This window comes from Cnephaeus nilssonii (assembly GCF_951640355.1).
Source record: "Cnephaeus nilssonii genome assembly, chromosome: 11".
NCBI classification, from domain to species: domain Eukaryota; kingdom Metazoa; phylum Chordata; class Mammalia; order Chiroptera; family Vespertilionidae; genus Cnephaeus; species Cnephaeus nilssonii.
In genome coordinates, this window is record NC_137082.1 from 38422061 (window position 1) to 38444763 (window position 22703).

Below are 22703 nucleotides of genomic sequence, written 5' to 3' on the forward strand. Positions count from 1 at the left end.
CCTTGCTTTGCGTCTGTAATGATCAGCTCTCCTGCGTCAAGGCAGGTTGATACTTGGAAAGTGGGAAATTGGAATAGCAGCGAAATCACTGAGAGTGTGCAAGAATTCTGGCATTTGTCATTAACCTTAGGTGTATCCAAATCTAGGTAAGTACTGTGTCATTGCTTTTGAAACATTTTAGGACTATTTGAGAATACAGTAAGCTAATTGAAAAGAATGCTTTGAAAAAATAAAATCACAGTATAAATATTCAGGGTGATTGTCTCATTTTAGGATCTGAATACTTTTTTATGTTTTGTTGTTGTTGTTGTTGTTGGGCATGGGTGGTGAGAGGAGAGTATATAATATGCTTTCAACCCCTGAGAAAGAGCTTCTAGGCCACAGAGTCTTTTTAAATCAATTTAAATGAAATACTCCTAAAAGTGATATGCTATAGGAAAGTAAACTGACCAGCCCCACCTGATGTACAGCTGTCTTCATCAAAGGGACTCACTAAAGGACTCAGTCAGGTGGCCAGAAACCCCGGGTTGTCTCATACCAGTTTCTCAGAGCATTGTGGGGTGTGGGTGCTGGGAATGTGAGTATTGGTGGGGATGCAGAGGTAAAACAGGTGCTGAAACTCCAGGCAGTTATTTCCGCCATCACAACGGGGAGGGGTTAATAAAAATGCTGTCATTCCAGCAGGTTCTCCAGAATCTAAGGGAAAAGTGTTGGAAGGAAGCCCTTTGACACAGCTGGGTAAAAAGAAAGGAATGTGCCTTTCCCCAGCAGCTATTCCTGGTTCTAAGACTTCCTCCTGGGATGTGTGGCTGGTCCAAAGACAAGGGAGATTATACACAGCTTTCTTGGGGTAAATACCTGAACGCTCAGGATGCAAAGTTTCTCTTTGGATTTACTAGAAAAGAATTTACTGGAAGAATGTATCAATTAGGAATTTCAGTTGACTGCTGGTAATAGAGACTTGGAAACAATCCTGTTTTAAACAAAATAAGAGCACATAGAGGTTTATTTCTCTTGCACGTAAAATAAGCCCAGAGGTCAGCAGGACTAGACTGGCAGCTTCACCTTGTCATCAGGAGCCCGGGTTCCTTCTGTCATTCTATTCTACCACCCTTATCACAGGGTCAGGGATGTTTGCTTCTCATGTACTGCAAGCACCTACTAAAGTAACCAGCTTCAATTTTCAAGATTGCCTCATGATTTCAGATGGCTACTAGAGTCCCAGTTATTATGTCTATATTCCAACAACAGGAAAACAAAAAGAGGAAGGGGTAGGGCAGAAGGGGACATGTCGCCTCCTATAAGTCCCAAATACCAAATACCATTTCATCTTAAATCTCTGACCTGGGGTTGGTCACACAGTCATACCTACATGTAGGTCATATGATAAGGGAAGCTTGCAGTTTTGTTTTTCTTTTTCTTTTTAAGCTGGACATATTACCAAATAAATATGAATTCTATTAGTAATAAATAAGATGAGAAAATGGATAGGAAGCTGGCAGTCTCAGCTAGTCAGAATGCTGCCACTTGGTATACATCTGTCTTAGTCAGAGTTTGGCCAGGCCTTCTCAAAGTCCCTGAAGTCCCTGGTGCTAGCTCATTCTTCATGGGCGCTCCCCAGAACCAGCACCGTTCCCCAGTTCACACTGGAGTGATGGAGTTGGTTCACATTGTAGGAGCCAGAGAAAACTAGATCGGAATCACTTTCTACTGGAGATGGTTGTGTACGCACATGGCAGGTACTTAAAGCTTCATGGATCTCTCTTTCAACCCATCTGAGATATGGGCCTTTCTTGATATATGAACACTTGACCTAAGGAACTTCATGCTTTTGGCTCAAGCCCTGAGAGGGAATGTTAGATGCCACATCAATCATTCTGTTCTTTTCTCTCTGCACCCTTGGAGAATAACTATGTAGCAGAAAGAAGTTTTTCTTGAGCATACATATCCCTTTCTTGCTGCAAGGCACATTTTCCCACTATACAGGGCTGTAAGTTAGTTAAGATAGCATGTAAACACTTTGTTAAATCCATAGTGCTGCTGGAACTCTGAAAGGAGGGGGGAAATCCCATGGAAACTGTGAAATAAGTCAACCAAAAGCAACACCTATCATATTGCTTTGCATCCAGTAGGTGTTTAAACAGTGTTTGTGGAATCTCATTGCAACTGAAAATTGAGAATACTGAATTAATTTTGGCTATATTTTAGGTTAAATAGGTTTCAGTGTGCCTATTTCAATGGAAAATACATTCAAAATTTTAAACAACAGACATATTAAAAACTACCTTTGAAAAAATAGCCTTCAGGAATCTCCATCATTTATATTCCAAGCTCACATCTCTCATTCTTTTTTTTTTATTAGCCTTCTTCCTCCCAACATTTTCTTATGAAAATTTTCAAACAAACAGAAATGTTGAAAGAACTATATAACAAATGCTTATGTATCCACCACCTAGATTCTGCAGTTAACATTTTATCATATTTGCTTTGTCACTCTCTCATCCATCCATTTTATTTTTTTAATGCGTGAAGTTGCAGACATCAGAACACTTTACCCTTAAACATGAATATCATTAACCTAGAGTTCAGTTCTTAAAATAAAATTGCATTGAGTGAAATGTGCAGATCTTGAGTGCACTATTTGATGAGTTTGGACAAATACATGCTCTATCCCACCCAGGGTACAGAACACTATCCCACCCAGAATTATCCTCATGCCCTTCCCGAGTCAGTTCATCCCCCACCTCACAAAGGTAGCCGTTCTTCTGAGTCTTTCACCACAGATTAGGTTAACCTCGTCTAGAACCTCACGAGTGGACTCATACTGTGTTTATTCTTTTGGGGAAAAGCTTTCTGTTTTTGAGATTCATCTGTATTGTATGCATCAGTAGTTTGTTCTTTTTCCTTACCAAGTAGTAGTCCATTGAGTGGATATATTTTTCCTATTGACCAACTATTTTTTTAAGTTTTTGGCCATTATGAACAGAGCTGCAATGTACATTGTTGTACAAGTTGTAGTCATATGTTTTCGTTATCTCTAAAGTAAATACCTAGGAGTGGAATTGCTAGGTCATTACATAATTGTTCACATCTTTTTTTGATAACTAGAATCTTATCATTGAATTCAGAGAGGATCTTATAAATCATCCAGGCCACTTCTCTTTTTTTAGAAACAAGGATTTTGAGGCCCAGAGAGTGGGTGAAGAAGAGACCAATTCAGAGTCACATAAAAGATTTTTCTCAAAGTTTAACTCTAATGTTCTTTATGTCATACTTCCCTTTTTCCCTTGAGAAGGGGGCAAGGAAACTGGACTTCTTTCTGAAAGATCATTAACTGTTTCAGTTTTTGCTTAGGGAGAATTAATTCACTGTTACATATACCCAGATGCAGTATATTGTGTATGTGCATATGCTTCTGTTACCATCTAGATCTGACTCTGCTTCTTCAGTACACATTCCTGTACATATAAAGTCCAGACTCTTCAGTTGAATGAACAAGGTTCTTATTTCCATCCCACCTCTTCCATTCCTTCGCACACCCTGTAGCCTTTCCTATGTTGTGCTCCTTTGTGTCTCCAAACCTTTAAACCTCTTGTTTTTTGTCTAGAATGCCATTCCCACTTGACTTTCTGATAAATTTCTTTTCATTATTCAATGCCATTCCCACTTTGACTTTCTGATAAATTCCTTTTCATTATTCAGAATTTGACTCTTCCAGACCCTCTCTTGGGGGTCGTTCAAACCTCCCACAGCTAACTCGTACCACAGTGTTTTTAGGATGTCAGATTTAGTAGTGGTTAAACTCCTGGCACAGGACTAGATATTGAAGATGTAGAGATGAATAAGATGTGGGCCCTGCCTTTGAGGAGTTTACCATCTGCTGGGGAGAGCCATGTAGCAGAGTGGTTTCAGGACTGCAAACCTATTATGTGCCTATGTGTGCAGCAGCGTGGGAGAACTTACTGCCCCACAGTCCTCAGGCATTCGTTATTTTGAAAACCTCATCAAATGACTATTTCATGATTTTATTTGCAGTACTAGTGGTTGAATGCCTTTATATATATATATGTGTGTGTGTGTGTGTGTGTGTGTGTGTGTGTGTGTGTGTGTGTATACATATATATATATATATACACACACACACACTCTTTGGGTGTTTTTAACACTTGAGGAAAATAATCAAGTTTTACTATAGTAGAACTAATAGTTGCTTTTTAGCTGTGAAACCTGGGAGGCAAGTTTATTTTCTCAGCTGAATCTCTAGTTTCTTATCTGTAAAATAAGGAGAATAATAGAACTTGTTCATAGGATTGTTGTGAGAATTAAATTATGCAACATGTATAAAGCATACATAGGCACATAATAGGTTTACAGTAACTATTGCCTCTTTAAGTCCCCAGCGTCTAACCCAGGGCTTGCTGCATGCTCAGGATTCGGTAAATGTTGGTAAGAATAGGAATATATGTATTTTGTGTATGTGTTAAAGGGGCTATTTATAGATACACAGATCCATCTGTCTTGAGAAGAGCGTTTGATTTGACTTGCATCAATATTCAGCTGGAGTGGCTGAGCACACATGCGTGACTCTTTTTGGGTTACCACATTTCCTGCCAGGCAGATGTCCATTATAATGAAATGTAAAAAGGGAAAAATAATAATAAAGGCAGAGGAGTGTGATGTTAAGGCTTGATTTGACAGGGCCTCCTGCTCCTTCAGTTGCCAGTGCCAGGCATGGAACACATTATTCTGTATTCTAACACACCACTGCTGAAGTCAAGATCGATATAATTAGGGTATTTTAAACATCCTGTTCACATCTAGAGTCTTACCAGAAAGCAGGATGTCTGTCTATCTAGGGTGCTCGGGGCGGGGGTGGGGGTGGGGAAGGGGGGTTAGGCATCAATAAAAAAGAGATGGTTTAATTTTAGAAATGAGAGAAGAACACTGCTGTGTGATTTCCTTAAAACAAAAGAGCTGATAGCCTTAGATGTTCCGTGGAAACAAAAGTAGCTCTGCAGCGTGACCTTGAATTCAAGTAGCCCTGCAAAATCTTGCCAAGACATGGGCCTGATGGTTGAAGTGCAGGGACCATTTCTTTACTCAGAATAGAACTCAGGCTGAAATAACCATTTGGGCTGCTGGAGGTCTCTGAAGTTGGGTGGGCAGAGAGGCCCTGAATTCATTTACCAACCAGCCAGGCTGGGCCAGTGTCTAAATGCCAGGCCATCAGGATTTGGTTAGGGTCCACTTCCCATAGTCCAGCATTTATATTATATCTGCACCCTTCCTCCACCTTTCCAGTTTCATTTCCTTTATCCTCCCTTCCCTCCCTTCATACTTACCTCTTTCATTTCTCGGTTCATTCCTTGTGTATTCCAGGTTAATGCCTTTGCTTCAAGTTTGTCCATTTACTTGGAATATCCTTATTTCCATGGCCCTTTCTCTCTTCAAGGCTCTCTTCTTGCCTTTTCTCTTCTTCAAGGCTCAATTCAAGTGCCACCTTGCCTACCAGTCTTCCCAGACCCTCTGCCTGGGAGAGTATTTCTCCATCAGTAGTGTCTGCCTTTCCCTTTCACTATCACCTTCTGTCATGTAATTTTAGATGGAATAGACCTCAAGCACCTGCGGGGGCAGGATCAGTGTCTGATTGTTTCTGTCTCCAAACACTGTTATCTTATACCTTGTAGGATTCTATTTTATGAATAAACTAGAGGCCCGGTGCATGAAATTCGTGCACTGGAAGGGGAGGGGTGTGTCCCTCAGCCTGGCCTGCACCCTCTCACAGTCTGGGACCTCTCAGGGGATGTCCGCCTGCTGGCTTAGGCCCGTTCCCAACAGTTGGAAATCCCTCTCACAGTCTGGGACCCCTCGCTCCTTACCGCCCGCCTGCTCGCTGCTCCTTACCACTCGGCTCGCTGCTCCTTAGTGCTGCCAAGGAGGCAGGAGAGGCTCCCACCACTGCCACTGCACTCGCCAGCCGTGAGCCCTATCTTTCTGTGTAGTTGTCTGTGGGCCAACTGCTCTCTTCCTTCTCATTTAGGACGAGCAGCATGTAAGGGCAGAACGTGCTGTCATGGAACACAGAGGGCTGCCCAGAGCTGAGGGGAGTGGTCGGGCCCACAAGGTGAGAGGTGGACACAGAGGACGCAATCTCACCCAATTGTGGGGCGGGCTGGCCGGCCTTCATCTGCCTGACCCCACCCAGGGAGGAACCAAGCAGGGAGTCTGCCTCTCCATTCTTCATCCTTCCATCTGTGACACCTGTCACCCTTGCCAGGCCTCCCCCAAAGTGAGTTCAGCTCAGTCCCTGAATGTAAAAGAGCATTGGGGGGGGGGGGGGCGGGGTTCCACTCCAGGGCCCCCTGATCTTCAGTGACAGGACCTGGTCTCAGGACGGTGGCCACAGCTGCAGAACATAGATCTGTTTCAAGAAAAGTTGGGAATGCAGACTTTCGTATGAGCCCTATTCCAAAAGGTGGCATTTATTCACATAGTGGCAAAGACACCTTCAAGAGTAACATAAGTGGGTAAAGTCAGGGCCAAACCAGGCCATTTCCTCATCCAATCTCTCTGAGGCGCGTGGACAGAACCAAGCCTCAGCTCTTCGCAGGACACTTCCAGGGTTTTTTTAAGCCTAAAGGACAGTAGTCTATTTCCATTCTTATTCTTTGGGATTTTTTCATCGTTGGATAAAAGGATACATACATTGGGGCAATCCTCTAGAGATACAATATTCCAGTTGCACCCATGTGACGAAGACAGTGCCCCTCCGAGGGAGGGAGCCGACATATGGGGAGCAGGGAATTCTGAAAACCAAAGCAAAGGTTCAGAACACGGAAGAAGTCCTTGGTGTTCTGCTGAGAAACTTGGACTCCTTCCTCTGCGGTCACACAACTGTCACACGCCAGGCAGTCACTCAGAAATATCTTCGCATCGGCCAACTTATGGAATTCTCCGTTCTCCTGAGCTGGACTCCGGACGTTGACTGTGGCATTCTCTTGGTCATCGTTTAGTTTTTAGTGTGTTTTTCCAAAACATTACAAAGTTTATGAATATAACATACAAAGATGCAGCCTCCTTTGTAGGAACAGGGAAGGAAGGGGTGGTTAAGTAAGGCACACGGAGCTGCAGCAAGCACCAGCTGTGGGGAGGGCTGAGGAGAGAGGAGGTTGGTACTGGGGCCAGGCCTGACCAGGTGACCATCTTGAGTTCTAGCTGAGGTGATGGTCCTCACCCTGAGATGCCTTCTAACTGGTGATGGACCCAGGCCTGACTTCCACCACCGCCGCCGGAACACAGGCCTGACTCCCACCGCTGCCGCCGCTGCTGGGACCCAGGCTTGACTTCTTCCGCCGCCACCAGGACCCAGGTGTTCGGTCGTCCATCCAGTCGTGACGGCCTTAGGCTATTATTAGTAGAGATGGATGATTCAGTGTCAGTTTCTCTGCCAAAGATCCCTAGAGGCTTTATCCTGTGACCCAGCTCAGCTTGCTAGTGCCTCCTCTTCCTTTGTGGTAAATGTAATCTTCCCCTTATGGGACCAGCACTTCTGCAGAGATGCAAGCAGGCTATCTCTGGAATCTGGAGCCACTTCACTTGGCACAGAGGATGGGGACGTCACATTTAGAGATTGTTACTGTGCACCTTGTCACCTTCGTCCCTCTGTTCCTCACCTCCTATCCCACTGCCCACCTTGGGAGACTTGTTAATGTAGAAGTATTCCATTTATCCCTGACTTCAGGAATATATGGTCCAGGTCTATGCTTCAGAATTAAATGTGCCCAGAGAACCCAACATCCTGGCTTCTATATGTCTACCAACTTTACTAACAAAAACTTAGAGCTGATAGCTCACGGCCACTCACCTGTCCATGTAACAAATCCAGCTCTGACTTTCTAATTTTTAATCTGCTTAGCCACCCCTACCCATTCCCTCCTTTTTCCTACTCAGTCCCCAGCTGATTAGAGGCCCTTCACATATGTGCTATGCATATCCCATATGCCAGTTAATTATGTACTTTATTGTAGCTGTGTATTTCTTAGCCCTACTCATAAGACAACAAGCTTCTCTAAAGTGGACTGTCTTCTCTCATCTCTGCAGTCCTTGGTACTTTGTCTGTACATAAGAGGTACTCAGAAGTTCAATTAAAGGAGTGGTTGCTATATGTACCATCTCATACCCTGTAATTAATTGTCCAGTGGCTATAAAACTCATAAAGGAGAAGGTATTTTTCACTTCCTTTACAGAACATGTGCTATGTTTTCAGTTCTTGCAGCAAGATCAAAAGGCAAATGATTACCATGGCCAAGTACATTTATTTGTAATAAAAGGTAAGATCATCTTTGCTTAGCTGTGCTATGTTCTTTAGCCTACTAGTAAATAGCCACTACCCACCTCAGTGCTGTCTGCAGGTCTTCCAGAATCTTGTATTATTTGGGTTTATAAGCAACCATACATAAGCACAATATTTTAATTTACTGTGAGAGGAAGGAGTCTAAGTGAAGTTGGTCTTGTCCCATTTTAGGATTATAGAAAATAGCTTTATCAGCTAAGAAAGTAAAGCAATCTAAATTCCTATATTTCTTTTTTTTAATTAAAATTTTTATATGAGAGAGGAAGAGAGAGAAACATTGATTTGTTTTTCCACTTATTGATACATTTATTGGTTGATTTTTCTATGTGCCTTGACCAGAGATCAAACCTGCAACCTTAGCATATAGGAATGATGCTCTAACCAACTGAGCTACCTGGCCAGGGCTAAATTCCTATGTTTCTCAGTAGGAGCTAGTTAAGATGACCCAGGCAGACTGAAACATGTTCAGTGGTGGACATGTGATCAGAGTGCAATATGGAAGGAGTTAGATTATAGGTGATCTATGATAGGTACATGGGTGAGAGACTCTTCCTATACTCTTTTAGTACAGCAGATCTCAAACTAATATCTGTTGAGTGTCTACTATGCACATATCTCATATGATACAATGGACTTCATAGATGGAACAGATAGCCCCTTTTATAAATAAGAAAACTGAGACTCAGAGATTAATCATGGTTAGTCTAATTAGCTACTAAGTGCCAGAAGCAAGATTTGACTTCAAGTCTGTCTGATTCTAAAGCTCCGAATAAGGTTAATTAATTCACTAGTTGGAGATTCAGGAGTTAATCCTCTCAGTGTAGCCCCATGTCTTTCTCAGCAATGGGATACTGACAGGCTGAGTTGTAAACAAGCCTGTTTATGCATAAATAGCTCTCCTCACAGAGAGAGGCAGTATTAACATATTGGAACTTGGACTGTACTTTTTTTTTTAATTCTTTATTGTTTAAAATAATCCATATGTCTCCTTTTCCCCCCATTGACCTCTCCCCGGCCACTCCTACCCCCCACCCTGCACATGCCCTTACTCCCCTACTGTCTGTGTCCATTGGTTATGCTTATATGCATGCATACCAGTCATTTGGTTGCTCTCTTACCCACACCCCTCCTCCCCTGCTTTCCCTCTGAGGTCGGACAGTCTGTTCGATGCTTCTATGTCTCTGGATCTATTTTTGTTCATCAGTTTATGTTGTTCATTAGATTCCACAAATGAGTGAGATCATGTGATATTTATCTTTCTCCACCTGGCTTATTTCGCTTAGCATAATGCTCTGTAGGTCCATCCATGCTGTTGCAAATGGTAAGAGTTCCTTCTTTTTTACAGCAGCGTAGTGTTCCATTGTTTTTTAATCCACTCATCTGCTGATGGGCACTTAGGCTGTTTCAAAATCTTAGCTATTGTAAATTTTACTGCTATGAACATAGAGGTGCATATATCCTTATTGATTGGTGTTTCTGATTCCTTGGGATATATTCCTAGAAGTGGGATTACTGTGTCAAATGAGAGTTCCATTTTTAATTTTTTTAGGCAACTCCCTACTGTTTTCCAGAGTGGCTGCACCAGTCTGCATTCCCACCAGCAGTGCATGAGGGTTCTTTTTTCTCCACAGCCTCGCCAGCACTTGTCGTTTGTTGATTTGTTGATGATAGCCATTCTGACAGGTGTGATTGGCACCTCTCGGATGATTTGTGACTTTGAGCATGTTTTCATACGTCTCTTGGCCTTCTGTATGTCCTCTTTTGAAAAATGTCTATTTAGGTCCTTTGCCCATTTTTTGACTGGATTGTTTATCTTCCTTTAGTTAAGTTGTATGAGTTCCCTATAAATTTTGGAGATTAAACCCTTGTTGGAGATAACATTGGCAAATATGTTCTCCTATGCAGTGGGCTTTCTTGTTTTGTTGATGGTTTCTTTTGCTGTGCAGACGCTTTTTATTTTGATGTAGTTCCATTTGTTTATTTTGTCCTTAGTTTCCGTTGTCCTAGGAGCTGTATCGGTAAAGATACTGCTACAACATATGTCTGCTATTTTGCTGCCTATGGATTCTTCTAAGACTTTTATGGTTTCCCATCTTAACGTTTAATTCCTTTATCCATTTTGAGGTTTTTTTTGTGTGTATGGTGTAAGTTGGTAGTCTAGTTTCATTTTTTTGTATGTATCTGTCCAATTTTTCCAACACCATTTATTGAAGAGACCGTCTTGACTCCATTGTATGCTCTTGCCTCCTTTCTCAAATATTAACTGAGCATAATGGTTGGGGTTGATTTCTGGGTTCTCTATTCTGTTTCATTGGTCTATATGTCTGTTTTTGTGCCAGTACCAGGCAGTTTTGAGAATAGTGGCTTTGTAATATAGCTTAGTATTTGGTATTGTGATCCCTCCAACTTTGTTCCTCTTTCTCAGGATTGCTGCAGCTATTCAGGGTCTTTTTTTATTCCATATGATTTTTTGGAAAATTTGTTCTAAGTCTGTGAAATATGCCATTGGTATTTTAATGGGGAGTGCATTGAATCTATAGATTGCTTTGGGTAGTATGGACATTTTAATGATGTTGATTCTACCAATCCATGAACATGGTATATTCTTCCATTTGTTTATGTCTTCCTCTATCTATTTTTTCAATGTCCTGTAGTTTTCTGAGTATAGGTCTTTTACCTCCTTAGGTAAGTTTATTCCTAAGTATCTTAGTGGGGGTTTTTTGTTGCAATGGTCAATGGAATTGTTTTTTCAGTTTCTCTCTCTGTCAGTTCATTATCCTCCTATATAATAAAAGGCTAATATTCAAATTATACCCTCGACCGGGAGTTCAATCAGGGGGCAGGGCCAGCCAACCGCCTGTGGCCCCTCACCCAGCCACCCACCCCCTACTGGTTGCGACACAAAACCCCCTCCATCAGGGGCGGGGCCGGCCAGACCCCACCCATGCACAAATTTATGTACCGGGCCTCTAGTTGGTGTATAAAAAAGCCATAGATTTTTGGGTGTTAATTTTGTATTCTGCTACATTACCAAATTCATTTACTAAGTCTAGTAGTTTCTTGATGGAGTCTTTAAGGTTTTCTATGTACAATATCATGTCATCTGCAAATAATGACAGTTTTACTTCTTCTTTTCCAATTTGGATGCCTTTTATTTCTTCTTCTTGTCTGAGTGCTATGGCTAGCACTTCCAGTACTATGTGGAACAGGAGTGGTGAAAGTGGACATCCCTGTCTTGTTTCTGTTCTTAGGGGAAATGGTTTTAGTTTTTGCCCGTTGAGTATGATGTTGACTGTAGGTTTGTCATATAAGGCTTTTATTATGTTGAGGTATGATCCCTCTATTCCCACGTTGCTGAGAGTTTTTATCAAGAAAGGGTGTTGGATTTTGTCAAATGCTTTTTCTGCATCAATTGATATGATTATGTGATTTTTGTCTCTCTGTTTGTGTGATATATCACATGTACTGATTTGCAGATATTATACCAGCCATGCATCCCTGGTATAAATCCCACTTGGTCATGGTGTATGATCTTTCTAATGTAATGCTGAATCTGATTTGCTAGAATTTTGTTGAGGATTTTAGCATCTATATTCATCAGGGATAGCCTGTAATTCTCTTTCTTTATGGTGTCTTTATCTGGTTTGGGGATTAGGGTAATGCTGGCTTCATAGAAAGAGCTTGGAAGTGTTCCTTGCTCTTGAATTTTTTGGAATAGTCTGAGGAGGATAGGTTTTAATTCTTCTTTGAATGTTTGTTAAGACTCCCCTGTGAAGCCATCCAAACCAGGGCTTTTGTTTGCTGGAAGTTTTTTTTTATTACTACTTCAACTTCATCGGTAGTGATTGGTCTATTCAGGTTTTTTTATTCTTCCTGATTGAGTTTTGGAAGCTTGTATTTTTCTAAGAATATGTCCATTTCCTCTAGGTTGTCTGGTTTGTTGGAGTAGAGTTGTTCATAGTATTTTTTTTACAATCCTTTGTATGTCTGTGGGGTCTGTTGTATCTTCACCTCTTCCATTTCTGATTTTGTTTATTTGGGTCCTCTCTCTTTGTTTCTTGATGAGCCTGGCTATAGGTTCGTCAATCTTGTTTATCCTTTCAAAGAACCAGCTCTTGGTTTTATTGATCTTTTGTATCATTGTGTGTGTGTGTGTGTGTGTGTGTGTGTGTGTGTGTGTGTGTGTGTGTCTGTCATTTATTTCTGCTCTGATCTTTATTATTGCCTTTCTTCTGCTTCCTCTGGGCTTTTCCTATTGCTCTCTCTTTCTGATTCTTTAAGTTGTAGGGTTAGATAATTTATTACCATTTTTTCTTGTGTTTTTGTTTTGTTTTGTTTTTTAGGTAGGCCTGTAGAGCTATGAACTTCCCTCTCAGGACTGCTTTCACTGTGTCCCATAGATTTTGGATTGTTGTGTTTTCATTGTCATTTGTTTCCAGGATGCTTTTTAATTCTTCTTTGATTTCTTTGGTAATCCAATCATTGTTTAATAGCATGCTATTTAGCCTCCAAGTGTTTAATTTTTTTATTGTTTTTATTGTAGTTGATTTCTAATTTTATGCCATTGTGATCTGAGAAGATGCTTGATATGATTTCTATCGTCTTGAATTTGAAGAGTCTTTGCCTGTGTCCCAATATGTGGTCTATCTTTGAAAATGTCCCGTGTGCACTTGGGAAGAATGTATATTCTTTAGCTTTGGGGTGAAATGTTCTGAAGATGTCAATTAATTCCATCTGATCTAGTGAGTCATTTAGGATTGCCGTTTCTTTTAGCTGATTTTTTGTTTAGAGGATTTGTCCAGTGGTGTCAATGGGGTATTAAAGTCCTCTACTATGATTGTGTTGCTCTCAATCTCTCCTTTGATATCTTCCAGAAGTTTTTTTATGTATTTGGGTGCTCCTGTATTGGGTGCATATATGTTGAATTGCTCCCTTTAGTATTAGTAAGTGGCCCTCCTTATCGGTTATTATGGCCTTCACTTTCAGGTCTATATTGTCAGTATTGCTATCTCAGCTTTTTTTTTTTTTTTTTTTCCATTTCCATTTGCCTGAAAATTTTTTTTTCCATTCCTTCACTGTCAGTCTATGTGAGTCCTTTGTACTGAGGTGGATCTCCTGTAGACAGCAAATATATGGGTTGGACCATACTTTTTTAAAGAATAGGATGGGAAATTCTAATCCATCCTATTCTTAATAAAAAAAAAAAAAAAGGTACACACAGAGACTGGTTGGAGTGACTGCCAGTCTAGTTGTGCTACTCTGGAAAGACCTCCGATCTGGGTATACAGGTCATGGATTCTTAACCAAGGAGCCTTCCCCCAAATGGAACACTCTGAAACTTCATGGAAATGTTACATTAGTATATATATTTTGGAAGAGATAGCACGTGTAGGGTCCATCAGATTCTCAAAAATGTCTGTCAGTAGATCTAGATTCCAGTGGCCCACAAAGTTAATTTTGACCCAAAGAAAATAACATCCTTTATCAGGGCTATTGTTTCCATAACTCAGAACTCTGGAGAAGTTGAATTCTAAGATTTCTAGTTCTCCTCCCTGCTCTGAAATTACAGAACTCTTAACTGACCCCAGAGAATCAACTTTTTAGCATATAACCAAGGGTCTAACCCATTGCTAATTACCCTTAAGAGGCCCTGAAGAGATTTGAGTTGGGGGAAGAGTGGACCAGAGCCACCTCCTTAGGCAGTTTCACTAATCAGCCAGTTGTTTGACTACTGAGCAGGGCACGCAGCAGACAGGGTTTCACACTGGCACAATTTCAGGACTTTCTCTCTAATACTCTACCAAGGCCTCTACCTCCCTACCTAGTGACTTGAAAATGTAGATTTTCCTGGCCTTCCCTCTCTGAAGGGAGTGTGGATCAGTGGTGGTGGTGGTGGTGGTGGTGGTGGTGGTGTGTGTTCGTGTTCTGCTCTTGCTGGGCCCTGCCGGAGAGGTTATTCTCTGCAGTGGAGCCACTACGTTTACCTGGTCCGTGTTGACTACTCCATAGCTATCCTTCACCTCCATTTTATCCTGTCGAAATGACAGAGTAGCTGAGCAGTGTTGGCCAGCAGATAAACCTGTTATCTCTCCTGCTCTCTATGCCAGCAGCTCTCCCCATCTTTTTGGTGCTTGAAAAATTGACACCACCTTGGGCTGAAATCTGTTCCTAGGGAAGCTACATTTATTAGTGGCTAATGAAACTGTGAGTGTGTGTGTGTGAGTGTGTGTGTGTGTGTGTGTGTGTGTGTGTGTGTGTGTGTATAAAACTTGGGGTGGCTGAAGTGTTTTCCTATCTGGCAGGCACTGGTGATGAATGGCCACCCCTAGCACCCAGAGAGACAGATGGAAGGAACATAGGCAGCTTCAGGGCTCCTGAAATTGACAAGCTGTACTTTACTTAAAATCCCAAACAAATAGGTAAATGACCTTTGCTCTTAGAATACCACTGCAATTGATTAAGGTATCTCCTGCTCCAGGCTGGGATAAGCTATGGAAATACATGCTGATATGATCTAGTGCCCCCCTAAAACGGATTCTTCTGTATATTACATTTTCCTTTTGAGAATTACAGCTCCTCCAATCCCCTCTCTGTGCCCCACTCCCTGACTTGTTGAGGTATATAAAAAACCTTCTCTTTCCAGCTTTTTTTCATCCTTCTTAATCAGCAAGATTAAAAGAGAAAATGATTGAGAAGTTCAGTATTTGTGGAACTGCCTAAAACCCAAAGTCTCTTCTTTATTTGGACTCTGGTAGAAATTGCTTCTGGAAAGAGTAATTCAGTAAAAGAGAGAGGGAGGTTGTTATTGACATCCTACTCCATATGGCCTTTTGCTTCATTTTCTTTTCATTAAACTGTTTAATATTTTTTAAATTTACATAGTGCCTATCTTTTGGACACAGTGAGCCCCGCATGAAGCAGGTTTTCAGACTTTGCATGGTTTAGTTTCTGGTCTCTTTTCCTTTAAAAGATTTGATGATTACCTTTTATATGTATGAAGCATGTAATATAGTATGAAAAGCTTAGTTCAGAGTCAGACAACTTGGGTTCAAGTCTAAGCTCATACCACTTACTCAAGGACATGACTTACATAACTTAAAAACTTCTCTCAGCTTTGGACTCTACATTTATAGACTAGAGATGAGAATAGTACCTTTCTCTTGCTTAGTAGTGAGGATTGGGAAACAATGGGAAAATTGTATACAAACTCAAATAAGCCTACTGTCATAGATACACAATAAAAATGGTGACAGTTATTACTGTGCCCTACTTACTTTCAAATAAGAATTTGAAGCAGCTTACAGCAAAACAATATGGTGGTACTAAATCTTAGCTTTGAGTATGAATTTGTCAAAAGACAAATGTCTAACGAGAAAATATTTGCAATATATATGACAAAAGAGTAATATTCTTAATTTATAAGGGGCTCATAGAAATATAAATTGGCAAAAGATAAGGCCAGGCAATTTACACAGAAAGCAATACAAATGGTCAGTAAACATTACAAAAGGTGCTTAACCTTATTCATGACAAGAACAAAAACATGCTAATCAAAAGAAGATCCTGTTTTTCACCCATCAGGTTGTCATAATTTCTAAGTTGAATAATGTTCAATCTGAGTGAGGATATGGGAAAACAAATACACACACACACACACACACACACACACTCTTCCATATTTCTATTCTTTCTATTCTGTGTGTGGAGTGAAAACATCATTGATACAGCCTTTTGGGAAGACAGAGAGAGTGGAAGTATTAGTGTCTTTTAACATTCTATATATCAGTACCTTTTGACTCACCAATTCCACTGCTAGGGATTTACCCTAAGAATATACATGCAAAAGTTGCCAAAATTGTGTACTTGAATATTTATTGCAGCATTGTTTCTAATAGCAAAAACAATACAACCAAAAACTGGAAACCACCTAAAATGCCAAAGATTGAGGCACAAGTTAAATTATGACAAGATTCAGTGGAATTATAGATAGCTTAAAAAAAAATGTGTGCTGATATGGAAAGATATAGGACAGAATATATAGAAAATATATATATATTATAACTTTCTTCTCTGAAAATGTACACAGTATACTTTTGTAGGTTATTTTACTTGGGAGAAAGGAATGGGGTAGTGAGAGGTGTATGGGAAAAGAAATATATTAGTAGATGCTCAATAAGTGTTTGTTGAGTCTATTTTATAACTTTTTGTATAGTTTGGTTTTACCATTGCTTTTATTTTAAAATGCATTGGTAGAGGATAGAGGGCATCAATAAGAAATTGCTTCCTGTGGTTGAGTTTTCTAATAGCCAAGGTAAAAAGGGAACCCTAAAAAGAAGTACAAAAAATTCATCAGGAAGAAAACATTTTCCTGATCCTGATCTCTAAAAGAAATACCAGTATAGGTGCCAGGATTGGTGTAAACTCAGAATCTTGTCTCTCTACAGCTTAAAATTTGTCGGTGGATTCTTGTCACTTTTCTTCATGATTTGGCCTTTGCCCATCTTACTGCCCTTCCCTCCCCTCCCCACTCAACCCCTTGTATGTGACACTCCATCCACACTGGCCTTTGCATATATTGTTCCTTCTGCCTGGAATGCTCTCTCCTCTTTGCCTAGCCGTTGGCCATGGCTGGATTTTGCTTGTTTGTCACCTCCAGTGGGAATCCATCTTGGTCAGATATCCCTATTCTGTGCTCCTCATGTCTCCTATGCCTACCTCATGGAAGGAACTTGTCCCACTGCACTGAAATTACCAGGTATTATTTTGTTTACCCCACTAAATAAAGAGTACCTTAAGGTTAGGGATACTGTGTTGTTTGTTCCGGGGCCCTGAGCACTGAGCGCTTGCCTGGCACAGAAAAAAGTGGTTAGTAAATGATTGACTGAGTAATCTGAAGTTTTAGTTCAACCTCTTTCACCAATTAGCTGTGCAGACAAGTCACTTCTCTGTGGGCCTCAATATTTTTACCTATACAATGAGAGACTTGGCCCAGATAATCTAGGAGAACTTTCTTCCTCTATGTTTGTCAGATTGTCCTGTATATTCATGGAAATTGTTACCAGTTGTCATGCTAATTTCGAAGTTTCAGAACTGAGCTTGTTAGAATTCACTGCATTTATTATGGCCTGTCCTGCATCTGTTCACCAGCTCAAGAAATCAGAGCCATATCTAACTTGGCTTGGTCCCAAATTGCAGAACTGATGTATCCCCCACTCCTTCTTCCTCTATCTAGTCTTCTCTCCTTGGCATACAGAGGTCAGAGGACTTTCCCTGACATGTACCTCAAAGGCCTCCCTTTCTTATCTTACTTTCTCGCCTTGTACTGAGCTGTCTTGGTTCACTGATCTTACCCAGGGTTCATGATGTTGTTTACCTTCCTGTGAAAACAGGGCCTGTTCTGTCCACTCCACCTTCTACCCTCACCCCACCCTACTCCCTGTTCCCTGCTCCCTTCCTTTGGTTCAAGATGGAGATTACACCACCTCGATCCCAGCTTTACACAAAAGTTGAAAGATATTGGGTCTTATGAAGATATATTTTAAGAAAAACTTTATACTTAAAAAATTGTATCTACTGATTAGAGCTATCCAATAAAAGCCTAATATGCAAATTGTCCCCTCGGGTGGTCGTTCGACCACTGGCTATGACGTGCGCTGACCACCAAGGAGTGGCTCGGAGTGGCGCGGAACATGACGGGCATTGGTGACTCACTGCGACCTCTCCTGGCTACCTGGGGGCGGGGGGGGGTGGGGGGGGGAGACGGGGGTGATGGGGATGGAGGTGCAGTGAGAATGTGGGGTGTCCGCTGAGCTCGCTCTCACTCCCCCTGCTACCCTCCCCCAGGAGGCCAGGGCTCACCTGCCAGGGAAGCCCCCCTCCCGCCCTCAGGTGCCTGCAAGGAACCCACCCCACACCCACGCAGTGTCTTCCGGGTGAGTCAGGCCGCAGCCGCCGAAACTACAGGAGAGAGCGTGCTGCCCACCCAGCTTCTGTGCAGCGCCATTGGGCGGCTCAGAGGCCCATGCTGTGCCCCGGCCTGGGACATCTGGCTGCGTTCACCACATCTCTGCTTAGGGACTCAGGCGCCATGACTCAGGTGGAGGGGGGCACGCAGAGGCCAGCTGGGACCTGCCCTTCCATACCAGACGCTTGTGCTTTGATTGCTGGCCAGGCCTAGGGACCGCACCCATGCACGAATTTCTTGCACTGGGCCTCTCGTTTTATTGAAAATAGTAGCTCCACTAATCTCAAATGCAAAAAATATACAAAAGGGTGAAAGCTCTTTGAAGGCATTTGACAGGTATCCAGAATTCAAGAATGGTTGGTTGGTTTGTTCCGTTCGCGCCCTCCCCCCACCCCCCCACCACCACCACCAAAAACTTGTATCGAGAGCCTGCTTTCTTCCCATTCATGCAGCAAGTATTTTTCAAAGTACCTACTATGTGTCAGGCATTGTTTTAGGACCTCGGATATAGCAATAACCGAAACAGACTAAAATCCCTGCCTTTGTGGAGCTTATATTCTAATTGAAGAGAGGCAGTGAACAAAATAAATAAGTAAACATAGTATTTTAGAAGATAATGCATGCTAAAGAAAAAGAGAAGAGATAAGACTTGGGAATAGATAATGTTGGGCATTGCATTTTTAAATAGGGTAGTCAAAGGAAAGCCTCGTTGAGGAGATGACAGTTGAGTAAAAGTAGACTTGAAGATTAGGCCATGCAGATAACCTGGTGAGGAGCATTTCAGGCAGAGGAAATAGCAAGTGCGGAGGCTCGGGGAGCATGCCTGGCATTAGAAACCGCATTTAGGCTGAGTGAGTGGAGGAGCCATTGGAAGGTATTTAAGCAGAAGAATGATGGGATTCAACTTTAGGTTTAAAAAGGATCATTCTGACTCCTTTATGGAGATTAGGCCAAAGAGGGCAAGAGTGGAAACAGGGAGAGACCCACAAATAGGCTGTTGAATATTCCAAGCAAGAGATGATGGTGGTGTGGACCAGAGTAGTGACTGTGGGGCCTTAGTAAGAAGAGATGGGATTCTGGATATAATTTGAAGGTAAAGCTGACAAAGTTTCCTGTGGTTCATGTGACAAAAGAGAATTAAGAATATCGTTACTGTTTCTGGCTTGAGAAACTGAAGAACCTGGCTGCCATTAACAAGATGGGAAAGACCACGGAACAAGTTTGAGGAGGAAGATCGAAAGCTTGGTTTGGGACATGTTCAGTTTAAAGGATCTTGGACAACCAAATAGATAGAGCAGGCAGGCAGTTGAATGTATGAGTCTGCATCCAGAGAATAGGACTGAATTATAGAAACAAATTTGGGAGTTGTCAGCATGTAAATGGTTTTTAAAGCCATGGGACTAAATGAGATCCCCATGGAAGTAAATGTGGGTAGAAAATAGTCTAAGGACTAAATAACTCCAGCATTAAGACAATAGGGAAATGAAGAGGTGGAGAATGCTTCTGGTACAAGTGAGGAAATAAAACAAATACAAAATGTTATCTATGCTACAATAAGAATGCTTACTTGTGACTTTAGTTAATAGTCAAGTGATTTTTGAGAAAACTCAAGGTAACTTTGGCATTTGAAGATGCCCTTCAGTCACTTATCAAATAGAATATTTATAGTATTGTCCACACCATGTGCATTTTATTTCAAAACAAACTTGGCCATTTTTCCATGAGTAGACTTTTGCCACTTCCTTTCCAAGGTCATTATTCTTGATTTTAAAAAATTCTTTTTAAAGAAAAGAATCTCTTTACAGCTGAAGCCTTAGTATACCCTTCAATTACCCTCTTCTTCCCAGGGGTAGAAGAATAGTATCTCATAATAAAGCCCATGGGTTATGTGAACTCAAAAAGCGTTATTACCGTTTTTGAAGTACTTGCTGTCCAGCTGCTTTCAACCTAAAGTGGGGGTTTGGGCTGCACCAGAATGTAAGTGGTTGCACTGGGGCCCTGTCATATTTCTTATTTAATTCTGGGATATTTATTTACTTGGGAAAGTGATAAGTAATTTGAGAATATGATAAACATGTCTTATTTATTCATTATATGCTCATCTCATGGCCAGTATTCATACTCTGTCTACAGGTTATTTCTGTAAAGGGGGGATTAGTTTGAAGTTCTGTTGTGGACAATAAAAATCAATTAATTCGCCGAAACCGGTTTGGCTCAGTGGATAGAGCCTCGGTCTGCGGACTGAAAGGTCCCAGGTTCGATTCCGGTCAAGGGCATGTACATTGGTTGCAGGCACATCCCCGGTAGGGGGTGTGCAGGAGGCAGCTGGTCAATGTTTCTCTCTCATCAATGTTTCTAGCTCTCTATCCCTCTCCCTTCCTCTCTGTAAAAAATCAATAAAAAATATATTTTAAAAAAATCAATTAATTCCAGGCCGAATAGAGATTCTAACTTAGTTTTGATTCATTTGTTCAAGTTGGCCTTGAAGGTATCATCCCTTTTGAATACATTTCTGTGCAGTACGTGAAGATCAGTTCAGTTTCCAATGACACAATTTAGGTTCTTGTCTTATTAATCAATAGCAGCAGTCAGGGAAGGCCTCCTTACTCCCTTCAATAGAACCAGACCAAGCTTGAAGAGGCAATAATTACTGCTCTGACCACAGCATGTTTTCTTTCCTCCTTCCCAACCCAGAGCATGTCTGTTCAATCCTGGCTTCCCTCCTACGGAACCTGAGAGGGCAACAGCGAACCCGGCTGCTGAATAAATTCACTGAAAATGACAGTGAGAAGGTGGGTGCTTATTGGACTGCAAAAATGGGACCAGACCACTGGTGATAGAAGGGCTCTTACCTGATGCAGTCTGAAGGGGGCTGGGTTGATTGTTCCTGCCCTAAAATACCTTCTCCAGCATCTGGGCCCCATTGCTTTGGATGAGAAAGGTTTGTCTGGTTATTCTGCCTTTCATCTTCAAATGCATTCCCCTGGGAATAGTAACACCATAGGGTAGTATCAGTTATCACTTTAAGGGGGTTTTTAGACCCACGAGAGTGGATTACAATAGGATTGGGGGTGGGGAGGGTGGAGAGAGACATAGCAGTGTGACTGAGAGCATGCACTTTGGATTCAGATGTATGGATTTGAGACTGGTTTTGCCACTTTTGAGATGTGTGCTACTCTGAGCCTCATTTTCCTTGGCTTTAAAATGAAAACATTGATACCCATCTTGAAGAGTCAATGAAATGAAGATCAAATGAAGTCTTAGTAGGTGGTGGTAATGAAAATGAAGATGATGCTAAAAGAAATGATAGAGCCTATTCTAGATGGGCTATGGAATAGGGGACTGACTGTGTAAATGAGATTAGGTAAATATTTTATAGTTATCTAGCATGCCAAACCATACGTGTTTTAAGAGTAATAAGAGCTGCCATTTAGTGGGTGACTACTAGGATTGGGTAATACATTATTATTCACATTTGCAGATAAGGAAATTGACACTTAGAGACATTATATGACTTACCCAAGATCACCCAGCTAAAAAGCAGAACTAAGATTCGAATCCAGGCTGCCTAAGTCCAGAAAGCCTGTGGACTTTTATCATACTAGACATAAGTAGGTGATTCCCCCATGGCCTTTTCACCATGCTACACTGCTAGTGAGAGAAGAAAAAATGGTTAGAGGTAGGCTCAAAGAGACAGTCTTAAAATCTCTCCAAAGTGGAGGGAAAATTGTAGCCTTACCTTGGACATGGGAAAGAAAATTATTTTAAGTTAAAAAGGGGTTTTTGCCTGGCTGGTGTGGCTCAGAGGTTGAGGTAAAAATTAAGGACCAAAGCCTCCCCTTTTTTTCTTTTTCTTTTTTAATGTTTTTTTTTGTTTTGTTTTGTTTTTTTTTAATGGATTTCAGAGAGAGGAAGGGAGAGGGAGAGAAAGATAGAAACATCAATGTTGAGAATCATTGATTGACTGCCTCCTGCACACCCCCTACTAGGATCGAACCTACAACCCAGACATGTGCCCTGATGGGGAATCGAACCGTACTCTCCTGGTTCACGGGTCGATGCTCAACCTCTGAGCCACACCAGCCAGGCAAAACCCCTTTTTAACTTACAATAATTTTCTTTCCTATGTCCAAGGTAAGGCTACATTTTCCCCCTACTTTGGAGAGATTTTAAGACTATCTCTTTGAGCCTACCTCTAACCATTTTTTCTTCTCTCACTAGCAGTGTAGCATGGTGAAAAGGCCATCAGGTCAGGGCACAGAACATCTTAGCAATCATGTCACCTTGCTGACATTTAATGTCTGTGCTTCAGTTTTCTCACCTTTGAAATTAGGGTTGTAATCGATCTTCTCTGCCTACCTTGTCAGGTTTTTGTAAGGCCTAAGG

At 41.5% G+C, this 22703-nt stretch overlaps 1 protein-coding gene across 1 annotated transcript in view; it reads left to right on the top strand.

Moving 5' to 3' along the window:
* CTNNBL1 (catenin beta like 1) overlaps positions 1-22703 on the top strand; it is a 178889-nt gene that overhangs the window by 131941 nt on the left and 24245 nt on the right. Inside the window, exon 12 of the mRNA XM_079784788.1 lies at positions 21012-21109. Coding sequence (XP_079640914.1) covers positions 21012-21109 — 98 coding nt within the window. The remainder of the gene's footprint in view (positions 1-21011; positions 21110-22703) is intronic.